Genomic DNA, 22656 nt, shown 5'->3' on the forward strand with positions numbered 1-22656 from the left:
TTTCTCTCGTCAAACGTTTATTCGGCGTTAAAATGCGCCCGCAAATATCTCTGGTGCTTTTATACCTACGCGTAACTCGCTGCACAGCGTCGGATTAAATTCACCCGATGTTATTTGTCCGAACACGGTTTTATAATCGTTGCAATTAATTCACGCTAGCCCCGCGGGCCAGTGAATCCGTTGTCGTGGTATATGAAATGGAAAACAAACAAGCAAAAGGATAAAATAAAAACAACGAGAGACCAGCATCCGATAAAACTGATCACTTGACACATTATTGATACTATTATATTATGCATTATACACGTGCAAAATTGCATCAAATGGAACATGTTGCAGGAGTCTCTCAAGACCGGACGTTGAAAACGTATTGAAAAAGGAAAAGTATGAAATACCATGCAATTTTATTCCCATACGTCTAATAACAATGAATTTTTTGAGTAAATCTTTGGCAGATTTTGAAGATATATTGAAATCAATCCGACGGTCATATTGCGGGCAAGACTGTGGTATTTGTTTGTTAATTGTAACGAAATAAGCGGGGATGTAGGAATACTGTAAATCCACAGAACCTGCGTAATGGTTTCTGAATAATTCCGGTACGTAAACCGCGAAAGGTTATTATCGGTGCTCGCGATTGCTATAACAAAGTTCTGGCAATAATGAACACTATATGACGGTGCAGGGCTGCAAGCTGGGGCGTCGGTCACAGGGGACGGAAGAGAGGAATTGACGGATACATGGATCCATAGATACATAGGCATACCAACGCGAGCATGTATTTCATGCGATACCGAAAGCTGAACGGGGGTGGAAAATAGTATTGGATGCACATATATATGTATTTACGAACGCGTCATTGATTTTCATGAATACTCGGTAATTACAAATTGTTCCCTCGGCCTGCACCGGGAATAATACAGTTTCACGTTCCAACGAATGATGCGCGTATTAAGGTATAATGTGCTATTCCATCGCGGGTGCACCGATCTTTGCCGTCGTATTCCTTCATTCTCAATCCCTCTTCGCTGTTCGTCGACGAGGCGGTGTAATATTTTTTTCCCCGCACACCCTCATCGACGTTTCGTCAACGGTAAACGGCAGCTATTGGTTATAAATCAAAGGGGGAAGAGGAAGGGGACTGAGTAATAATTTCACAAGCGGCTATGATCCCCGAATTTCAACCGTTTCGGGTATAATCCCCGTCGGCTGTGTTTATACCCAACTCACGATCAGTTTGGATTTAATACTTGACAAACGGGCTCGATACCTGAATCGGTAATTAATTCTAATTTCAAGCCATTACCGTCCTAGCCCACGATCCCCGACACCATCGCCCATATCGTCCCACCGCTGGCACCAAAACGCGAACGGTCACGTCCAACGATTCGTTAGGGGGCGCAAAATTTTTGCGTCGCCAACGCGACGGCCGACATTGAGAATGACGCGCTCGTCGGATAAATGTGTAAGGTGGCAGGTACTCACTCTTTGAGGAACGCCCATCCGCGTCCGTCCGTGTCTCGGCGATCCCTGTGGCTGACCGTGTTTCTCCTTCCTATGGGTTTTCAGCCCCCGAAGCAGCCTTGAGAACGTTGTTTTCTTCTTGCTCGTGTTCTGGCCCTGATCTGTAATCAGAATAATGGACCGTTAGGCGGAAGACGCTGCTGCAGCGACGGCACGGCACGGCTATCAGACACACCGCGGCATACAGGCATGCATAAAACATGAAATATGCGCCGCGTGTTCCTATCATCTGCTCCGCGGGTTTACCGGGAACTGCCGCTTCGCCGTTCCGACGTTCCTCCTCTCTTCGGCTCGAGTGGAAAATAATTTCCATAGCCTAGCGGCGGAGTTCATTTTGTCAAACCCGTCAGTTTCACCGACTTCCGAATCCCACTCATGTCACATCCTCGAACTATCTTTCACCTTTCCTTTCTCTCAACGTCGTATGCTGCTTCGTCTCCGCTCTCCGCGCTTCGTGAAAAAATATCGAGAGAGTAGTCACAGATGGTTTAAAAGCAGCAGATGTTTGAAGGGCGGTTTTGTAAGACGGAAGCTAGTTCGTGTTTATCTCCGGGTATCCAGAACCCTCAGATCACGGCTGGGTTATTGGGCACCAGCAGGCTCCTCGAGCATGAAAGATTCATAATGTGAACGCAAGAGCCGCGCCAGAAGAGCTGATCTCGAGCCGGAGTCGAGTCTAGGAAGAAGATGAAGGGATCCGAGGAGGTTCAGTGGACGGTGGAAGAGAGATGCTCATGGAAAACCGCCAAACCGCGAGCCCAACGGAACCGGGAGGGTTGGAGTTCGTTCCTTCCTTCCTTCCTTCCTTCCTTTCGTCCTTCCTTGTCTACCTACTCGTATTATCCCGTGTCTACTTCACCCCGACCATTAAGTTGCCCGACAAGATACATCCAGTGGTTTGATTCGCCGATGGTTCCCGCCTCTGGCATTATAATTCCTCTTGGAAACTTTCACTGAAATATCGCCATTTCTAAACACAGCCCCGAGCCGCGAGCGGCGGACAATCAATTTCCATCAATTTGTGGAGGTAGAGGAAGAGGAGCAGACGGGGATAGAGTATTTCACGATAACTGGATCAGTGTTTAACATTAGCTGGGCAAACATCGAGCTGACTGGGCGAGGATGATAAATTGCGGAAACGAGATTGTACACGCGATGGTCGATCTTGACGCCGAGCAAACGGAGGAGCTCGGAGAATAGAATTTTAACGTGTCGTTATTACGCAAGATTTGGAATTTTTCCCTTCAATTTGTATCCTCCGGCATAAATGAGCAGAGACCGTCGTGGCGGCGTTGCCGTGAAACACGGTCCGTGATTCGATTTGCATCTCAGCTCGGCGCCGACGCCGGTTCGAGCTTCGACTTGCTCTCATAAATAATAAACGAACATTGCAAGGGTGGTTTTGTCTCGGGTGAAAACGCGGCTATTCGTCTGGGGATTTCGGAACGTGGAATGTCTCAAAAATTCCGTACCGTCAGTCAGTGACGACGTTAAATCATAGGTATGCAAAATATTTTACAGGATGGGGAATGGACGGTCAGCGTTGGAGGTCAGCTACAAATCAACACCGAATTTCATTGCGTCAACGCGTATAAATATTCCAGTCAAACGTTGTCGGCCCCCGGCCCTATTTATTCTCGAGGTTTTGATAGATAATGCAATAAAGGATCATCCCTCGGCGCAGGATCACCGGATGAACGCATTCTCGGTCGACTGATCCAAGCGGGGCTAATCCGCACTTTCACATGCTAATTGAGGGATGGTAACAAGCATTATAACTATGCTCCTCGTAAACGGAATTATAACGATATCTACGCGTGTCTAGTCAATCTCAATGGAATCCGGGATCAGGAAGCAAGGACTAATAACCAGCAACCGCTACGGTGTGAAATTGCGAACGCCACATCACCGGCGGATATACGATATACAGCCGAGGTTTGAGAAGCTCGAGCTTGCGTAGAAAAAAAAAAAAGAAAAAAAAAGAAGAGCGAGCAAAGCGCGGCGTCGCGGTGCATCGTTTCGATTCTAAATCGCGTCTGTCTGGTTATAATCTTAGGAAAGTTGCGGTAAGTCACGATGAGCCTGTCTGGGGTTGCAGGGGTTGCAGGGGTTTCAGGGGGTTGGGGTTGGTGCTCTCCGGCAGGCAATCGGGTGTGGACCGGTAATATCGGAGATATATTGCCCCTGGCGACCACAAGTCACGTTCAATCGAATGAATCGTACATGGAATAAAAATAAACCTCATCTCTTTTCATCCGGCGCGCTCTGTCGATACCGAAACGGGCTGGATATGGGCTAACGGCTGCCATGCCTGGGCATAGAACCGACAAACAAATGGGTTCGCGGACCATGCATCAAATCCTTAACTTTGCAGCGTCGCGACGCCGAGACTTCGCCGTCTGCGATCCTTTCGTCCTCCTTTCTCTCTACCGCTCGAATCGCGTATCTCTTTTCAACTTGCCAATTGAACCCCTCTCACCTTGATTGCCGATCGATATACGTAGAGTTACCGAGCTTTGGAAAAAAGATTTCTAAAGCTCTTTGTTCCACTTCAGAATGGTGTACAATATCAAAGATGTAACGATATCTCGGATACACTTGGCACGGACGATTTTCTCACCGCATCGGTCGCTGTGGCTTGCTGCAATTTCGAAAGCTCTTTCGGCGGGCAGTAAATCGAGCAAAACGATGTAGATATACGCCTCGATATTGGCAGATATTGGGTTTTTTTTTTCTTTTTTCTTGGTCTCCCATTTCGATGTTCATTGTATTTTGTTTCTTTGCCAGAACGCGTCGCGGTATATTAGATTCTACGATACCTTGCGGATACTTAAGATGAATATTTCGGTATAAGGCTGCTTGTTTTTCTCAGATTGAGCATTTGCGCGCAAACGGATCGTGCGTCTTTTTTCGTCTACCGTTGAACGGTTCGTTTCTTTCCGACAAAATATCACCAGTCTTCAGCCACGGTTGAACTTGACGATAAACCTAAGAGAAGATTCAGCGAAAATCTGCAAGCTAGGATTTCTCACTCGACCGACGGTTTTGCCGGTGTGAAAATCACAAGTTTTCAACACGGTGCAGCGAAGTAAACGTGCCGGGCGAAGGTTCCGAAGCCAAAAGAGAAAATAGATGTGACCAGCATACGGATATGAATTTTATTACCGCCGCAGTTGCACATTCTTCAAATTTCCATACTCAAATCCTGTTACAAACTGCCACCCTCTGTTGATTTTCGGAATTCCGAGTACTGAAGTTTCGTCGAATAAGAAGGAGAGACGACGCGAGAAAAAGCAAAGAAGAAAGGGAAGGAAGGTGTCGCAGCGCCGATATCGCCGCCCCTACCTTGCGCTCGGCTGACAATTAAGGCGGAGTGCAGCTTTGCTGAGGGTGCATCGCGGTGCATCACGGTCGGGGCGGAATCCGAGGGTGCAGTTGAAACGATCCGGTAGCCGAGAGAGAGAAAAAGCAGCCTGCAGTCTGGTCCGGCGCTGCTCCGCCGAGGTGTCGAGTCTGCGAGCCTCTTCTCGAGGAGAGGAGGCGTGCTTGTCTATTCTCCCCGTTTGTCACGCCTCAGAATTCGTAAAGGAGAAAAGAAAGGAAAATTGAAGAGGTTGCACAGAGGAAAAGAACGCGGAGCGCATCTAGTCGAGGAGAAAAATGCGGCAGACGGTCTGTTCTCTTTTATCTTTATTTCAGTTATTTTTATTCCTGAAACAGCATTTCGAGAATCGCCCTCGCAGATCGACTCGCTTCAACTCGGCGGATCGCCGATCCGGAAGCTGAGCGGCTCATCGGTAACTCCGTGGTTAAACAGTCTGAACCGCCGTGCAAATATCCGCTGTCAGTTAATTGCGAGAGCGTTTTGCATACTCGATCAGAGCTGGGTGGTGATGTTTCCGAAAGTCTGGCACAGTGGCCATGCCTATAATCGGACGTTTGGGCCCGCAAAAACGGGCCAAAAAGTAGCAGGTTCTCCGATCCGACGCTGTTAAATCGCTGAAATCTGCGTTCAACGGTTTGCACGTAAAGTCGTAGCTGCAGGGGATTTGGAGAGAATGAAAAACCCCCGCTATAAGTTGTACGGAAGAAAGGACGTTATTTATCCGCGCGAGAAATGGCATGGGGCCCGTTTTTTTTTTTCATCCTCCCCTTTCTTCCCCCTTGCCGGATAGCAGTTATTTATTTAGGTACCTACCTATCGAACTTTGACTCGCTGCTCCGAACTATTCGTCTCTTACCAAAGGCTGCAGGCAAGCGTTATACCGCGCGCGGATTCAGAATTACCTAACCCCCGGGAATTATTCACCTGGACGATGTTCGAGCTGAGATTTCATGTCGGAATGAAACGGCTTTAGAGGCGGGCTGCCTTCTACGATATCATATCTCCCAGGCACGTATTCCAGACACAAATCCGAACTCTAGAAACGCACCGAATTACACGACATTTCGCTTCAGCCGTATTAACCGCACGTAAAGCGATATCGAATGATGAATAAATTTACGACATTCCGCAGCAGTCGCATAGCGTCGAATTATCTGCAATGAAAATAGAAACGAATTCCGTCCTAGCAATAATTACCGCTATGCGGGTGTGTGGGTGTAGTAATAATTAACGGAACGTTGAACATCGACTTTTAATGAGTGAAAAATCGAGCCTTTGAACGAATTGGTTTTTGAAAAAATCTCCATTGATAGTATCGGGAAAGTATCAGAAGTTGAGGAAATGGAGAGCGGAGCGGAAGAGGTTGCAGCGGGTAGAATTCCTTCGCCGTTGTCATAAAACTAGACTGCATGTAAAATAAACCTATAAGGCGGATTCCGCTGCGCACCTGGACTGCGAAACACGAGGACATATCGTACCTACGACGCTTACAATTCCCCGTGTAAAAGGAGCGAGGAAAGCAGCTCTTTGCCCCGCATTCCCCCCTCGAGCTTTCGCGAGGACGCTGCAAGCTGCGACGCGATAAAACCTAAATAAAACTCTCTCTCTCTTCTCTTTCGTTGCACGTTTGTCCCACGGGAACATCGAACGGCGCGAGTTGCGCTTCCACGTATCTCATCGCCGCTCGCAATATTCAATAATTGCAAAACCGTTGCCGATTATATTAAATTTACGCGTCTGCTGTAATCGAATATTATATATACATGCGTATAATAAATGAAATCTATAACGAGTCTATCGCACCTTCTGTTCCCAATATGTGTACGGACACATGTTATGTACTCGTAATTGTCTATCGGCGGACAATGAGAGATAAAAAAAAATAGTTTTCTCGTTCTCTCCCAAGTATTGAAAAACAGAGAAGGTTGAAAAAGGTGTGATTAGAAATACTGTGTGAATAATTATTAAAGAAAAACGCCTGACGCGAAATTTGCAAAATATGTGTCAAATCAGAATATAAATAAACAGGCAAAATTTATACACCTCCTCTATAAGCGCCACACTTTTCTTCACGCAAAAGTTAATCAGCAAATGGGCGAAAGCTCCGCCCACCCCGTCACTTCGACGCATTGCCGTCAGTTTCCATTCGAACCGCTTTCGATTTTATAAATTATTTTCAATCAACGCAAGAATGCAAATAATTGACCAAATTTGATGAAGATACTCGGCGCTTAGGCGGTATTGACCAGGGTATACATTGCCAAAGAATGAGAAAGAGAAGAAAGCAAAGAAAGTAAAAATAAAAGAAAAAAAAAAAAAAAAAAACAGCAACTGCGGGAATAATGCACCTCTAAAATTCCCCATCTCGAGACTCGCGCTTTTGAAAAAATGTCCGAATAGGTATATTAGGGTGGTCCTTACGCAGGGTCAAGAATAAAAAAAACTCACGAAGGAGCCTGTCAAATCGGTCCCAAGTAGTGAAAAAAAAATTCTTTAATGTTTTCAGATTCTTATCTCATTCTCCATCCATGTTTCCCTATTTAAAGATAAGTGGGAAGTTTCGAATTGTTCAAAAATATGCTAATTCGCTATATTTTCTATTCAATTTTATTTCAAACTTATTCGTATCCAAAAAAAAAAAAATCCGTATTCTCGAATATTCAGTGAAATTCATCTTTTTTCGGTGAAAAATAAAAAATCCTAAACGGGGTATATATTCCATGAATTATTCTTTTTCAACCCCATACAAGGACCACCCTAACTGGTATGTACACAGTTAGGATTATACACATGCACCGATGCATCAGCTGTTCGGGATCCTTGTCTCGGTTCCGTTCGCTCTCGGTCGGATAGACTGGATGCACAAACACAATCAGAGCGCGGGTGACGCGAGCCGAGAAGCGTAGGTCTGGAGGAAGGTGAAGCAGGGTGTCGCGTGTGCGCGAAGCGCAACCCTCGCGAATCACCACCGGGGGGTTGGATAAGCACATCCGAGTCTGGCTGCTCCGCAAGCTCTCCTCTCCTCGAGCCCAGACAGACAGGCTGCCTGCACCCCCGAGTATCCCACGGTGTAACATCCGTCGTGTTCCTCCCCCGCGACGCCAACCCCACCCATCCCCCCCCCCCCCCCTTTTCAGCCCTCGATTCAACCCGGACTCAAGTACACGTAACAACTGCCAAGTACTACAATAGCATCAACGCCTCTAATACTCGGCATTAAACCTCGACGCCCGGCGTCGCGAGTTCCGTCTGAGCGCGAACATCGGCAGACCTTCGTCGCTTCTACCCTTCCGCGAATTGATTAGCCGAATGTTGCAGCCTCGCATCGTCGAATCTCGGTGATCCTGTACACGGTGGAGAGGAAAATAAATCGAAAGCTTCGACTACGGGAAATTGCAGAGATTAATTTGTCGCGTAATTACAATGGCGTCCCGCGTGACGCGGAATGTCTTCTCTGTTACAGCGACGACGATCGCGCGCGTGGTTGACTACGCAAAAATGAACGGAAAATATAAATACTACGATGTATCAAGTCCTCGAATTGTGCGGAACCCGATCGCGGCGAGAGCGAGAAGCGATCAGTTGCATCGATAAATCGAGTAGCTGCAGTAACAAATGTTTTGGACCAAGAACGAGCGCGCGCCGTTTGACTGTGCAGTGACAAATTGGCCGGTTGAAGGAGGAAGGAAAGAGAATGGTAACGATATCTGCTGCAGTGAGAAAAATCTATGCAGTCGAAGAGAGTCTTTTCGTTTCGCTCTTTTCGCTCGAGTCTTAGCGATTTCGCCCTGGCAAGAACGATGATTTTTTTTTCTTATACTCAAGTATACCATTTCTCACGCCATTTTGTTTGCAGCTGCTGCCGGGGCGGGGTTGAAATTCTGAATTTGAAAAATTCCGAAAGGGCAAGGTTCCCGAAATTGCAAGAATAAGAAAGTTTAAAAAACTGAAAGATAGAAATTTCGAATGCTCCAAGATTTTTAGTTCCGTGGATTTTGGATCCTAACGGAACTTTACTTTTCGCAATTTTCCTGTATCGCAACTTGAATTTTCGGAATCTTGTATTTCGGCACTTCGAGCCGTCGGCTTTCCGACCATTCGAAACTTTGCTTCTTCGTAAGAGTTTGCTTTCTCTACTTCAAGTTTCGCCAGCAAATAATTCGTAATTAGGCACTTTTGGAACTTTTTAAATTCGTAACTTCAATCCCGCCCCCTACCACCGGTACCTCGACCACTTACGTTGTACGACCGTGACAGTCGCGGCGAACGACCGAGCCTGTCTCAATTACATATTCATACGCGATCCGAGCTGGAGATGAGTGGGTCTGGTGGGTCTGGTGGGTTTGGTGGGTTGTGCTAGGTCATGTCTATGCACCGGTGCAGCGATTTATGCAAAAGTGGTCGCCGGAGGCGTAAAAGAGGAAAATAGAGGCAGGAAGGGAGACGAGATGAGCCGAGGCGTGTGTACGAGTCAATAGAAATGAAATATCAACGTTGACCCGACTCCGTTTCTCCCTCCCCTTGAAGACCCGGTCTTCCAATATGCGATCTAAAGTGCTTTTCGATATCGTGAAAAATTCCCGCAACTCCTTCTCGACGCCGGTTTCCGTTTTCCATCGACGCGGGGGCGATTTTCAACTTGATTTTATTTTTCATGCATAGGCATAGCTACGCCATGAGGGAACCGACGCGCGATGCATCCCTTGGAAATAATAAACGTCTCACGCATCGGTTTCCGGTCGCTCAGGGAGTGGCTGCTGCAGTTTCGTATGCCGCGTCATTTATTTCTCACACCCGCAAGTGTGTTCGGCTGTACGTGTGGCCGACCCGTCGATGGTCGTTTCAACTTTTCGCACAACCGTCGCATGCGAATATGTATACCTAAATGAACATATAACGCGCGATACCCTGGAGAGTAGCAATTCTGCAGGATGAATACACCAGCAGGTATGGATTCGCGCCGATATAGTTAGATATAACACGTGACAGTGCGCAAAGCTCAAAAAGCTCCGCACTGTGCGAACGAGTCATCGAAATTGATCAGATCCAACCGTTCGTTCTTTGTCGTAATTGTAACTGTCCGTATTTATACCCTGCAGAAAAATATTACCTACACGTCCTGTTCCTACATTTTATTAAATTTATTTCTGTTTCGATTGTTTCAACACTTACCGTTTGGTGGAAATTCGTAGAAGAAGGCCGATCTCGGACTGAGGCAGCTGAAACAGATGAAACAAAAAGAAAAATCAATTAGCTGTTTGAATGTTAGATGTTGGCAGGATTCATGCCACGTTCTATTTTTTCGAAAAGGCTAGAAACTCGAACATTTGCTTACAAGTTTTATTTTTCACTTGTTTTTCAACGGATTTAACCTAATTATAATTTCCACAAGTTACGTTGTAATTGGCAGATCAGATGTACCAAAAGATTCGCCGAATATTCGATTCTTACCGAAATGGTAGTTAATCGAGATGCGCGGGGGCAGAAAATGGATTATATCAATTTATTCAGACAATTTAACGCTGGAGGTCAGAATCCTTCCTGCCTCTCCTTCTCGTTCCCACTCGAAAGATCCTCATATCTTTGAAATATACATCGCGGGTAGCCGTCGAAACAGGAGGTCAAAGAAGAAGCCCGCATCGTCGGATGATACGCGAGGGTTAATTGAGCGGTAATTACGCGCACGTGAAGGTACGCAATTTCTCTCTTCAAACGTAATTTGTATTCGCGGAAAGAGTCGAAGGTGTAACGACAAAATGGGAGAATCGATAAGCTGCTGCTTAATCGAAATTTTACTCATAAATGTGTATTCGTCGTTACCTCGGATCAAAATCTGTTTGCACAACAGTAGATATTTCACTGGCTTTCTTGTTGGTCAAAGACTTAGCAGGCGCGTTAAGAGGGAAAAAGAGAGAAAGAGAGAGAGATGATGATGATTTATTTATTATGCCTTGGCATGCTTGTGGCAAAAATGACAACAAAGGATTACACAGATAGAGGAAAATAAAACTGACAAAAGAAAGAAACGACGAATGAAGAAACGCAAGTCCAGCAGGATAGTGCACAAGTGAATTATATGACTGTGCTAGGAAATCATAGGCAGAGAGAGAGAGAGAGAGAGAGGAAGGAAAGGAGGAGGGAGAGTCGACTGAGCAAACGCCACGGTGAGATCTGGTCCGTTAGGATTCAGCGCCGAGTTCTGATCAAACCAAATACTAATTGGACATCCGAGGAGAGTCGCAGGATGAACGAACGAACCCCTTTTGACTCTCTCTCGGCGTCTCAATAGCCGAGATCCGACACCGGAATTCTCTATTATGGAGTTACTATAACCGATGTCTTCGTCTTGTCAAAACTTTATTGACCGTCGAATGAGAATAATTTACTCTGTAGAAGAAAATTATCGGGTCTTTCGAATCGTGGAGTGAAATTTGTTGATTTCTGTTTTAGTACGTACTATATTTTTAGTTACTTACCTTTGGTAGGTTTGTTGATTGCCAGTTGGCGTTGTGTTTTGCGTTGCAAGCGCAAGTTTTTGCTGCCTCTGCTGCAGCATTTGACGTCCAAAGACTCCGTAACCGAAGCCGTATATCTCATCCTCTTCCTTGTCACTGAGGCAGCTCGAGGGCTGCAAGAATAGCAAAAACAGAAAAAAAACGTTACCTATATACGTACATCCAAGCATCTTACCTTTTTTTCCTTCCAGTTTGCAAACATAATTTAAAACAAGTTAATTTTTTGCCTGTATTTTTTGTCCAGAAAATAACAAACTAATCCAACTCACTGGTGTGCACAAGTAAATAATTTGTAAATTAAAAATAAAATTTTGCAAACGGGTATAACAGAATTGGTTAATTTTTTTCAGTCTGGTCGTTACTCAAGGGGTACGAAAAAAGGGAGAAAAAAGTTCAAGAGGAGCAAACTCGACTAGTCAGAGAAACTTTCTGTGGGCGATAAAAAAAAAAAAAAAAAAAACGAAATAAATTGCAAGAAAAAAAAGGGGAAGTGAAGTTAATCCTTGTTAAAGCGTAACTTTGAATTTACAGTTGCGGTTACGCAGCTCTAGTTCTGGCCGGTCACGTTTCATTTAAATACAGTACGTAGGTACTTTAAAACGTCGCACATACTTTTCAGGGTCTGGACAGGATTCCCTAGGGATTCCGACCGCTGGCGGCAGACTAACAATAAAACGAGTGCAGATTAAGAGCTGCGCCTACAGAGCTCGAAAGAGAAGAAAAAAAATCTGTGTTGTGTTCTTTTCTCTTTTTTTTTTTGTCAGACAAACCGCGAGATAAAACCTTTCACTTCTTTTTAGATGTTTTTCTTTTCTTTGAAAACGGAGTCGCATCGTAAGAATGACACGTGAAATGCATATCATATGTAGAGAGAAAAGCGAGGAAAAAAGAGGATGCTTAGACACGGTCTTGAGGCATAATAAAAACCAATTAATTTTTGCACGTGCTGTGAACAAAATTTCCAACAATTGTCAGTGTTTCAAATAACGATTTTCAAAAACGCATCGCAATTTCGGATATCCTATGAATTCGTTTGTGCGAGACGTTTGGATTTTAACGTCGAGTGTCGGGGCCGCAGGTATAATAGACGGTACGTAATGCAGGCCGACTCTTCGCACGTACTTACCGAGTATTTTCCGGGCACGTAAATGGGTTGTGAATGACTTGTGGTGAGCTGAGTGTTGGCCATTCTGGGGGATACGTTCGTTTCTCGGCGTCGCAGCTCCTCGAGTGGTTCCAGAACGTCACCGTAATGCGTTCTGAAGAGGTCTGCGTACCTCGAAGCGAGGCCCTCTAAATACCCTCGCTCGCCCTCCTGGAACAGATTCAACCGGCGACGTCAGATTCGTGAAAAGATTTTTTTTTTCAAACATAGCGCAGGAGGTTAAAGGGTCAGGCAGCGTCGCGCAGCTTTTCACCCCTCGCGTGTCTCCTCCAATTTCTTTCTTTCTTTTTTTATTAATTTTTTTTTTGTTTTCTTTTTCTTCTCTCCATAGTCACGGCGTAACCGCGGAGAGAGACGCGAGTGGCTGCGGTGCAGAAAATTACAGAGCACAAACCCAGAGAGCATTAATATTTCAACATTCTTCAGGTTCGCTGGCTCTCGATTTATCGTCAGCTCGACAACTCGAATCACGGAAGACGTTTTTCAACCCGCAGCTCGCTCTGCCAGCCAGCTCGCTTTATGGCTTTTGGCTTTGTCTGTCCCGAGCTTGAGCTACCACCTTCTATTCGAGCTTTAAGCACCTCGTTCCTCTTTTGTTCCCCCATAAAAGTAATACTTTCCGTGAAGTAGCGCCGGCGACCGTTTTGTTACTTTGCGCATGGTTCAAAACACCATTTGTAAATATTCTCGATATTCATTGTAACTGAATGTGGTAGATAACGCGGTTCAAAACAGGAATTAATTACTTTTCAATTATCGCGTGAGTAAAAAACGGAAAAAAGAAAGATAAAAAATTGCTCCAGAGAACGTGCGGAAATTCTACACCCCTGTAAACGAGCGGTAATAATGATTTTTTATTCTCGAGGGTTAAAAAACTTCAAATCATCAAATTTCTGTCACTGCGGATTGTAGGAATTTTAATTTTTTTTCACCCGGAACAACGGGTCGTTTTTTATCACCACGGCTTTCCGTACACTGTAATCATTTACGGCTTTAGAAACGAGGTGAAATTAAGACGTCGGTTATGAGGCAATGAAAATAAAGATGCCTGGAAGTAAAAGGAACGAGGGGATACGAAACTTGATCATAAAAGAGGGTACCGATAGATGCCAAGATTTTCCATTACGATAATCAATCCAGATCTTTCAGGATGAAAGGGGGCGCTCTGGAATTGTAGGATGACATTAAAAAAGCATCAGCGATTCAAATATACGACGGAGAAGAAAATAAATGAAGGGCGAGAGAGAGGGAGAGGGAAAGGGAAAGCAATTTTCCACTTCTCAATAATCCACGGCGGCTATTAATTAGAATTCCAATCTATTTCCTTGATAACGCGATGCGATATCTTCAGCGGCGTCTGGCAAGGCCTCGCGACGTTTGCCGATCCTTCTCGAACATCTTCTTCGTCCTTTGCGCCCGGTAAATTTAACGGTCAAATCGAAAGTTCGAAATTAAGAAGCCGCCGGCGGGAATGAAATATCGACGTCTGTTCCCGGGGTTGAGGGGCAACGGAGGCGGCGGCGGCTTTTCTAAGACTTGCCAAACAGTCTTGAATAAATATTAAATAATTTAAATGAACGGTAATGAACGAGCGAAAGCTAAAACTCGATTCGTCAATTCAAACGTACCTTATGGTACCTACTTACAATATTACAGAGGAGCGCAAGAAAATCAGAAACTTTGAGAAAAACCGAAAAACAAAAAAAGAAAAACACACTTATGTTCGCTAAAAAACATGTCGAGAACGGTTATGCCGCATTATGTAGGTACACAACTTTCGCAGGGTCTTGTTTTCCCAGAGTTGAAAGAAAACTTTCTCCACGTTGTTGGTACCGCAACCGAGCGACGTCGACGTAGACTGAGAAAACGAAGAAGGAGAAAGCGGGTAGAATAACTTTCCCAATTCCATATTTCCTTTGATCTATATGCTATTGGGATATATATTTTTTTCACCCTCGTTTAACCGATATCCCGCAGCTACGGCTGAAACCACTCCCATGCTAAGCGATACCCTCGTGCGAAGCGCAAGCTCCGCGATTCAATCCAACGATCACTTTGACCGACCAAGTTAAGGTTGGAACGAAAGGAGAATAAAATAAAAATAAGAAAAGAGAGAAAGAAAATACAGAGAGACACATACGGAATGAAATACCGTTCGTACCTATTGCCGCCTATTATATTTCACATTTTGCATTTTTAATTCTTTTTTGCCTCCTTTTTCTTGGTCGTCAAAAAAAGCATTTTACCCATATAGGCAGTCGCAGACGAGACGACGAAATTACGAAAAAAGCCTCGTATGAATTTCGAGCGTGAATAATGCAGGAAGCGTAGTAAATGAAAATGCGGAATAAGGGTTGGCGAAGGCGCGAAACAAAAGCGGAATAAAATAAATTAAAAAAAAAATTAAAAATAAAACTTAAAAAACATGGAAGAAAATACCGAAAACTAGAGAGAAGAACGAGAAAGAGAAAAAAAGAAAACGCGAGACGCAGTTAGTAATAATTGGGCAGTCGACGCCAGGGTTGTTAAGAACTGTGCAGGTATTATTTTCGGGTGGTCCTCAACCGGGCGTTGCACCACCAGCCATTAGCGGTCTACCACTCAACTACCACCACCACAACTACCACGACGACAACTGCTAACGCCTGCAACGCCACTATTCATGGGCAAGTCTCATTATTCACATGGTACACCACCTCATCAGCTGGTTTGGCTCTCCGACGTCACGTCTCGCTTTCCGTTCCTGCAGCTCTTTACCCCCCGACCCCCCCACCCCCCCTCTCCAGGGGATGAAAAAGGTGGGAAAATTCGAGGCACCGCGACCAGGGAGTAAAATTAAATCAGTCGAGTCTGAGGTGTTGGTTTTATGACGGCGGAGCGACGGCGGAAGCTTTTGCGAAGCTTTTGCGAAGCTCGAATTCCGAAGTTGGATGGTGCAGAGCGACTACGACGATAGTCGACAAGTCCCGCGCTTGCTCCGCAACTCCGGGGGCGTTGTACACCGGTATTTCCGTCTACCGAATAAAGGAGACTTGAATTTTACAACGAATTTCACCCCCTCTCTTCTCGCTACGGAGCCGTGAGACGATTCGAAAGAGCTCCTCGTAAATTCTCACCCTAAATTACTTCGAACTTAATTAAGGCGATAAATTACCTAATTTCCAAACATCGATTCGGGCTCACTTTCACCGTGGTTCACGACTGGACCAACCGCAACTCGACGATGCCTGCTGCGGCATATTTTAGAGGAACCCTAAAATCACTAACGCGTTTCATTCTATTTCCCTGCACGCTGCGAGACGACGACGTTGCGACAGTTCGACGCTCACTGTCAGACATTTTGCCACTGGCGGTCCTTCGTCGACAACCGGTATTCCGAATCTCGTGTAAAATTACATGCTTCCGAAGCACTGTCGCAACCCCGTGAAAAGAGCTCGTCGCTGTTGAGATATAAAAGGAAAGTTGGATGAAAAACTTGTCCTCTTTGGGTTGATAACGTCGTGTCTCGAAGTACTCGGAGATATTAACATGAGGTAAAACGACGATCGCACATCCCTGCAGGTACGGTACACGGCGCAGACGTGCTGATGGATTTCCCGGTGCTTTTTTTCATAAAGAGGGGAAGAAAGAAAAGAGGAAGGTAAGCGGGTACACAGGTACATGGAATAATCTAGCTTCGTTGGCAATTTTCTGAAGTGGTGCGGCTGAAATGTCGCAGCAGCAGCAGCAGCAGCAGCAGCAGCAGCAGCAGTTACGCGGCTTGAAGAGGGTGAAATGAAGAAAATAAGAAGAAGAAACGCTGGCGCGTGCGAAGAGAGACAGAGAGACGAGTAACGACGAGCAGAGTAGCGGAGTGTAACGCACAAAGGCTTCTCCGCGTCAAAGGAACGCCCGCGACTTCGAGATCCGACGATCGCGATTCGAAATCCATTCGCGAACTTTGGTGCTCGCCGATTTTTCAGGTCGCGCGCACTTACCGCGTGGAGTCGAGTCGCGTACGAAGTGGCTTTTACAACAGGCACGAAGGGTCGAGCTCGTCGGCGTAAGGTTCAAGGGCCGCTCGTACCTTTGAGGATAATGCGCTCGAATCGAAAAATCATTTCCGTCGAACGAGCAGAGTAGCCGGGGTGCCCGCAGCCCGGCCCAGCCGCAGAGAATTATGGCGTCGAGAGCCGCGAGCTCGTTTAAATTTCCCCGGCCCGGAAGCAATTAAGCGAGCAGTAGCTTCCGCTGGTTGGGACGAAACAGGCGGCCATTGGGTGATGGTCCAGGTTTCCCTCCGCGATTCGAGTCCTTGGTTAAGGCAATCCGGGCTCTCCGAGCTTCCATTCTACTCTCCGAGACTCTGGAAATACCCAGGGAAACACGCCGAGAGCTCGACTCCAACCTCAGCTTCGAGGATTTCGTCAGCCCTCGTCCCTCGCTACTCAAGTTTCGAGCTTTTTAATGCTCGAGTACCTGCAGGTCTCGACGACGAACGAGGGACGCGATACGCGTTTAATTCAATTTGTATACACACTGACGAGTTTGTAAGAAGAAGACTAGCGCTGCTGTGATTAAGCTCTTGTTTTTCCGACACGTCTCTCCCCCCTTTTTTTCCCGGGTGGAACCAGGGAGAGGAACGGAAAAGAACTGCCTGCACTTCGGCACAGGGTCACCGTTCAGTAAAGTCTTGAATTTTTCATGGGCCCTGGTAGCAATGGCGTATAACACGATGATTGAAACACACCGGCTGATTTCGGTGTTGTTTTTCTTTTTTTTTATACATATATATGTATATTTATTTTATTATTCAATACATCCAGTTGACTAAATGAAAAGAGGACCTTTCAGCGGACCCGGGTTGTGGCCCTTTCAAAACTTACGTTATTGGTACGTACGTACATTACACACACACACACATATATATGTATATACAAAAAGAGACTTGCTGACGCGCGGACGCGCCCACGAGTATAATATTTTAATCGCAAAAGTGCATCTCGTTCCGCGTCACGTGAATACGGGTACATATAACGTATAAAAACGTGTAGGTGTAGAGCGCGAGAGGAAGCAAGGGGGGAAAATGCTTCACAGCATTTTTTCTACCCATTCACCCCTTTTCCGTACAGCGAAAACAAAACAGGAAACGTGCCATTGTCAGCTCGGCGTTCTCGACTCTCGATCCCTCTTTCCCCTTGCCCTGTGATCATCTGACAGGGAGAGGGAGAGTCAAAAATTTTTACGTCACTAAAAAATTCAGCCTTCGACGTGACGGGCATATCTAGATACTCAACTCTGTCGTATCCAATTGTCGTTGTCATTCTTTGTGAATCGATCACGGCAAGGCACCGTGGAAATTTTGATGCTTGGCAGGTCTGGCTGGCAGGGTTTTATCCAAAGATTTCCGGTCCATTCGATCGAAGCGAATGATTGAAAATATGTCATTGTAAGATATCGAGTGGATACGATGATCGGAAGATCGCGATTTCCAGCATTTTACTCTTCTCACGCTACTACCGCAGCAGCGACAGATGTAATCCTGCGTGCGGAGATCGTCGCGAAGAAGAGAGAAGTAATTAATCATCCGAGGTCGACGAAGCTGCCAGGGGTAGGTACGGGAGACAATTAATTAAGCAGGAGAAGAGGTTTGGCATAACCCTGCGTCGGTGCGAGCAAATCCAAAGGTTGGTCGGATTATTTTTTAATCAACACTTCTTCTCTGATTGATTAATTGTAGTGGCGCGTGCTTTGCTCTTTTTCTTCTCAATTTTTTCGTTTTTAATTTTTTTTTTCACCTAATTGATACGGCCATGAGTGAGTTATTGAATTCTTTTCACACAAATAAACAATCCCTCGCTGCGGATTACGCTCGCCTGATTCGCCGAGGTGTTCACAACCGCGGGTTATTATCCTTGTCTGTAATCTGCACGCATCAGGCAGGTGCGGAACGTCACAGTTCGTACTCCGCCACCTATCACGAGTGATTTTCGCGAGAGAATGCTGCTGCTTGCCGCTGCTGTTGCTGCATGCCTCTGACAGGTTGACGGATCGGCGTTGACGGTATCTAATTTAAGCGAAACACCCTCTGACTGGCAGACGTGAATTAAAAACGGACTACGGCCCCGGGTGTGAAAAAAATTTTACACAATGGAAATGTTGCTCACCTGACTTTCCATGCTAACGATAAATGGGTATACCCAATTTTGTACTCAATGTTCGACGCCTCTTGTTAATCATGTGTTACTTTTTCTCGTTTTTTTAAATTTTTGTACAAATTTTTTTATTTCAATAAAATAATCGTTCCTTGTTCTGGCACCAGAGAGCACTCGATCATATAACAGGTGCCAGCGTCGTTGTTTAACAAGCAAACATAACCTCAGCAGAAAATGGCGATTAATTGCAATCCAAAATTTCTGTAGGGGTGTTTTACGTCGTCCGGTTAATTTATACGGTCGAAGTTCGCAGAGCAGCCCCTCGTCTGCACCCTTGTCAAAACGACCCTGACTATGTTCGTCGCAAATATTTTCACGCGACTCGTGGTTGACGTGACTCCGAATATAGGCCGTTCCATAAAATTCCAAAAGTACATCAATCACGTAATAGGGTGTTTCGACATTCGGAGGTTACAGGCGAAGAAAGATAAGTCCCGAATCAATCGCCGAGAAGAAAATTCCGCTTTCAAACGTCACTTCGGCAAAGTCGTCCCCCAGGATTTGACGTGACGAACCACCGTTAGCCGATGAACAAAAGGTCATACGAAACAACAACGAGCGCCTGTGTGATGAAAGAGGGTTGTTTAAAAGTGATATTAACCAGGAGGTATAAATGCCTGCGCATACATGCCGGCGACGAAGCGACGTCGGCATCGTCAAAGCGGAATACCGTACAATAACGTCGACGGCGAATGCGAGCACTCGTGCTCTTCTGAAGTATATAGCCGGCTCTTTTTATACGGGTACCAACATGTTGTACTCTCGTGCAGTTTTATCGTCGATAATTGTTATGAATAATAATCTTTGGCTTAAACCGAGTTCAGCGCAGCTGCACCGCCAAACAAAGGGCGTCGCGTGTCGCATTGCGCCGATTGCTAATTTCACGGCGCTACGATATATGCGAATAAAAGATCCTCCCGGAGTGAGTTACTCACCACGCGATACCCGTTAGATCTTTATATCGGGGCAACTGGTGGCAGCGGTGGGACACCGGGAGGAGAAAAAAAAGTCGCCGGACTTGTCAGGGGTGCAAGAGGGGAAACGCTGACGCCAAAGCATAAAAAACAAAAAGAACAAAAAAAAAAGAGAAAAAAAAAAAACAAAAACCAAAAACAAAACAAAACAAAAAAACGAGGCCAAAATGGGTAATGGTAAGCGCGTTACGTGCAGTTATTAGTTTTCGGGATGTGCATCGCGTGTCCGACGGCAGCTTGTTTCCCCGACTACGGAGGTAGTCAGGCAGGCAGACAGGCAGGCAAGCAATGAAATAGAAAGGAGGGTGACTGTGAGCGAGATTCTGGAGAAGGTTCAGCTAGAAAGGGAAATGCGGGTATAGTTTCCGGAGTATGAGGGGCATAACCGCGCAGGTTGTTTTGTGACTGAGAATGAGCCGGCTCATGTGCCGCAAACCTAGGTGGTATTTGAGGGAATTCAAGAGTGCGGTTCACCCTGAAGGATGGCAAAGTTTCAAGTTGGCCAACTTCCACACGGTACAAGGTGTGTAACGTAACGTCGCGCAACAACGAGGGGCCTCCTCGTCGAGTCCGCTCGCACACTCTCCTCTTCCGGGTTAGAAAGGGAGGCATTTGTAAACACATGCTTGAACACCGCCGAGTAATGAGTATTTCTGTTGCTCGTACCGCGGAGTTAAATGCTCGTAGCGTCAAAATTTCCCCGGAACTCGAGGGGCGAGGTTCGCCTGTCCGAGATACATAAATATACTCGGAGATCGAGAGACGCGACTCGCTACCATCTTGCAGAAGTATGGAAATATTCCCTTAATGAGAGGAAGAAACTTAACGTTGAGTACCGAGTGCGTAATTAGCCGGAAACATCACTAATGCAAACATTAATTAACTTACGCCATCGAGGGAGTCGCCTGGAATGTCATCCCTTAAAATACATATGTATACACTTTGTTCGCATCGTCTTGATATTGTTGTGCGGTATGTATCGCGATAAGAATACTTCAGTGATGATAAAATAACGTACGGATCCTGCTGCGCAAGATTACAAGTAACAGATCTGTACAATATATATATATATGCGTAAAGAGGAGTGTAGGTAAATTGGTTGAAAATGAGAGATGGATATCCGATAAGTCCGGGAGATTGGGTTTTATCAGGATGAAAGAAGGATAGTTAGTTTTCTCGCGGACTGCTAACTAATAGAAGAGAATCCAACAACGTGTAGGTATTTGGCGAGCCGATATATTTCGTCGAGTCTCACGTACCTAGGTCCAGCGGCGCCTCGAGTTGCGCACCGCGAAATCAGTTTCGTTGTCACGTAGACGTTCTCCCGGCCACGTAGAGGACAACTTGCCCGCCTGCACTCGAGATAGGAGATACATATCGACCACCTCTCGGCAAGCTCCCGTTATTCAATTTGTAGTCGGGTGTTGTTGATTGTACACCTAATCCCATTATTGCGAACGTCGACAAGCCGAAGGAAGAGAGACACCGGCCGATCGAGCATCTCCTCCTCTTCCCAGCCAAGTCCAGACACAAAGAGCGTCCAAATTTATTTGTTACGTCACCTTGTCCCTTGGCCGTCCCTCACCTCGCCACCCGGTCGTTATATCGACCCTCGGACACCCTCGGACACCTTTGCCTTTCGTCGGTGAAGAAGGGCGAGGGTGTGGTTTACGGAGGGCGCCACGATTACGCGTAAAACGATCCGCCTCCTTTAATCTCTGGAATTAAAGCACCGTGCACGTCATGTTTTTCAAGCGTTTACCTCTGATTCTACATATTGCAGAGAAAACACGTGTGCCGTTGGTTGGAAACTGTCGGACCCTCCGTGTTGTATCGGATCTGCGATACAACGCGGGTGTGAACAAGAGTCGTATGTCTTTGGGGCTTTGAAAAGGCTGATCCTCGCAACCGAATGCGGAGAAGAAAAAAAGGGGGGGGGGGGGGAGGGCGCGAAAAAAATCTAGAAAAAGAGAGATTTCTTTTCGGAAGAACGTGTGCCTCGCTCGCGCTATCGCCCCAACGACGCGGCGATGCTCGTCGCATCCCCATTAATACCCATGGAGTGAAAATACGGGCTAGAGGGGAGACTTTTTGTTCAGCGTCGAGGATTACAGGGACACAAAGACGTATATTCATTGAAAACCACCGGGACAACATTGTCAGATACCGGTTGACGCGTTGGAATCTTCGATCCGGGGCACGTGGAACAAAAACGGTGTTGAAAGTCGGTGATGGTAGGGGAAAAAAATACAGCGTAAATGTAAATTTACATCCGCTCATCTCTCTCAATTTCAGAAAGAAATTTTTCTCCGTTACGTGACGAGGGAGAGATGAAAGGATGTCGAAATTCGTCTCGCGGAACGGAAAGATGTTCGAGAAATGCCTGGGAACTAATTCCCTATCCAACTCAGGGGCGCGACCCTCGGCGACCTGCTCGTGACCCTGACCCTGGGGGTAGGATACGTGAGGAGCCGGGGTCCTGCCGTTTGTTTGACTAACTTGTCGTGAAACAGAGGCAGAGAGACGGCACGAGAGAGTTGCGTCTGCAAATAAGAGGACAAAATCGCTGGGCCGTCGCAAAACGTCGCAAAGAACAGTTGTCCGGGCGCAAATAAACGTTCCATTATCATTGCACAAGGTGCGGATCTGCACTGCGGAGCGGTGAAGCTGAATCCTTGGATTATGAAGGTTCCGAGCTTTCCTAAAGTTGATTGGATTCAATCGGATAAAACGGCTTCGACGTTGGTGCAAAGTTGATATTTTCCAAGAGCTGGAGCTTCGGGTAAATGATATCGAATCTGTGGGACCGCCGACAGACAGTCGGTGTAGAAACTTGAACTTGTCAAGCACGACTCAAAAAGTGAAAAGAAAAACACCAACTTGAGAAGGAAGAGTTATT

At 46.0% G+C, this 22656-nt stretch overlaps 1 protein-coding gene across 3 annotated transcripts in view; it reads right to left on the reverse strand.

The window, feature by feature from the left end:
* Nucleotides 1–22656, reverse strand: part of LOC124302376 (uncharacterized) — a 122783-nt gene that overhangs the window by 17599 nt on the left and 82528 nt on the right. For 2 of the 3 annotated variants that reach the window (XM_046758502.1, XM_046758501.1), the window contains exons 2-5: nucleotides 12551–12739; nucleotides 11386–11537; nucleotides 10082–10128; nucleotides 1486–1625 (exon numbers count right to left, since the gene is read on the reverse strand). In XM_046758502.1, coding sequence (XP_046614458.1) covers nucleotides 1486–1625; nucleotides 10082–10128; nucleotides 11386–11537; nucleotides 12551–12739 — 528 coding nt within the window. The remainder of the gene's footprint in view (nucleotides 1–1485; nucleotides 1626–10081; nucleotides 10129–11385; nucleotides 11538–12550; nucleotides 12740–22656) is intronic. The other variant, XM_046758503.1, reaches the window with a different exon arrangement.

Source organism: Neodiprion virginianus, chromosome 4, assembly GCF_021901495.1.
Source record: "Neodiprion virginianus isolate iyNeoVirg1 chromosome 4, iyNeoVirg1.1, whole genome shotgun sequence".
Classification (NCBI taxonomy): Eukaryota; Metazoa; Arthropoda; class Insecta; order Hymenoptera; family Diprionidae; genus Neodiprion; species Neodiprion virginianus.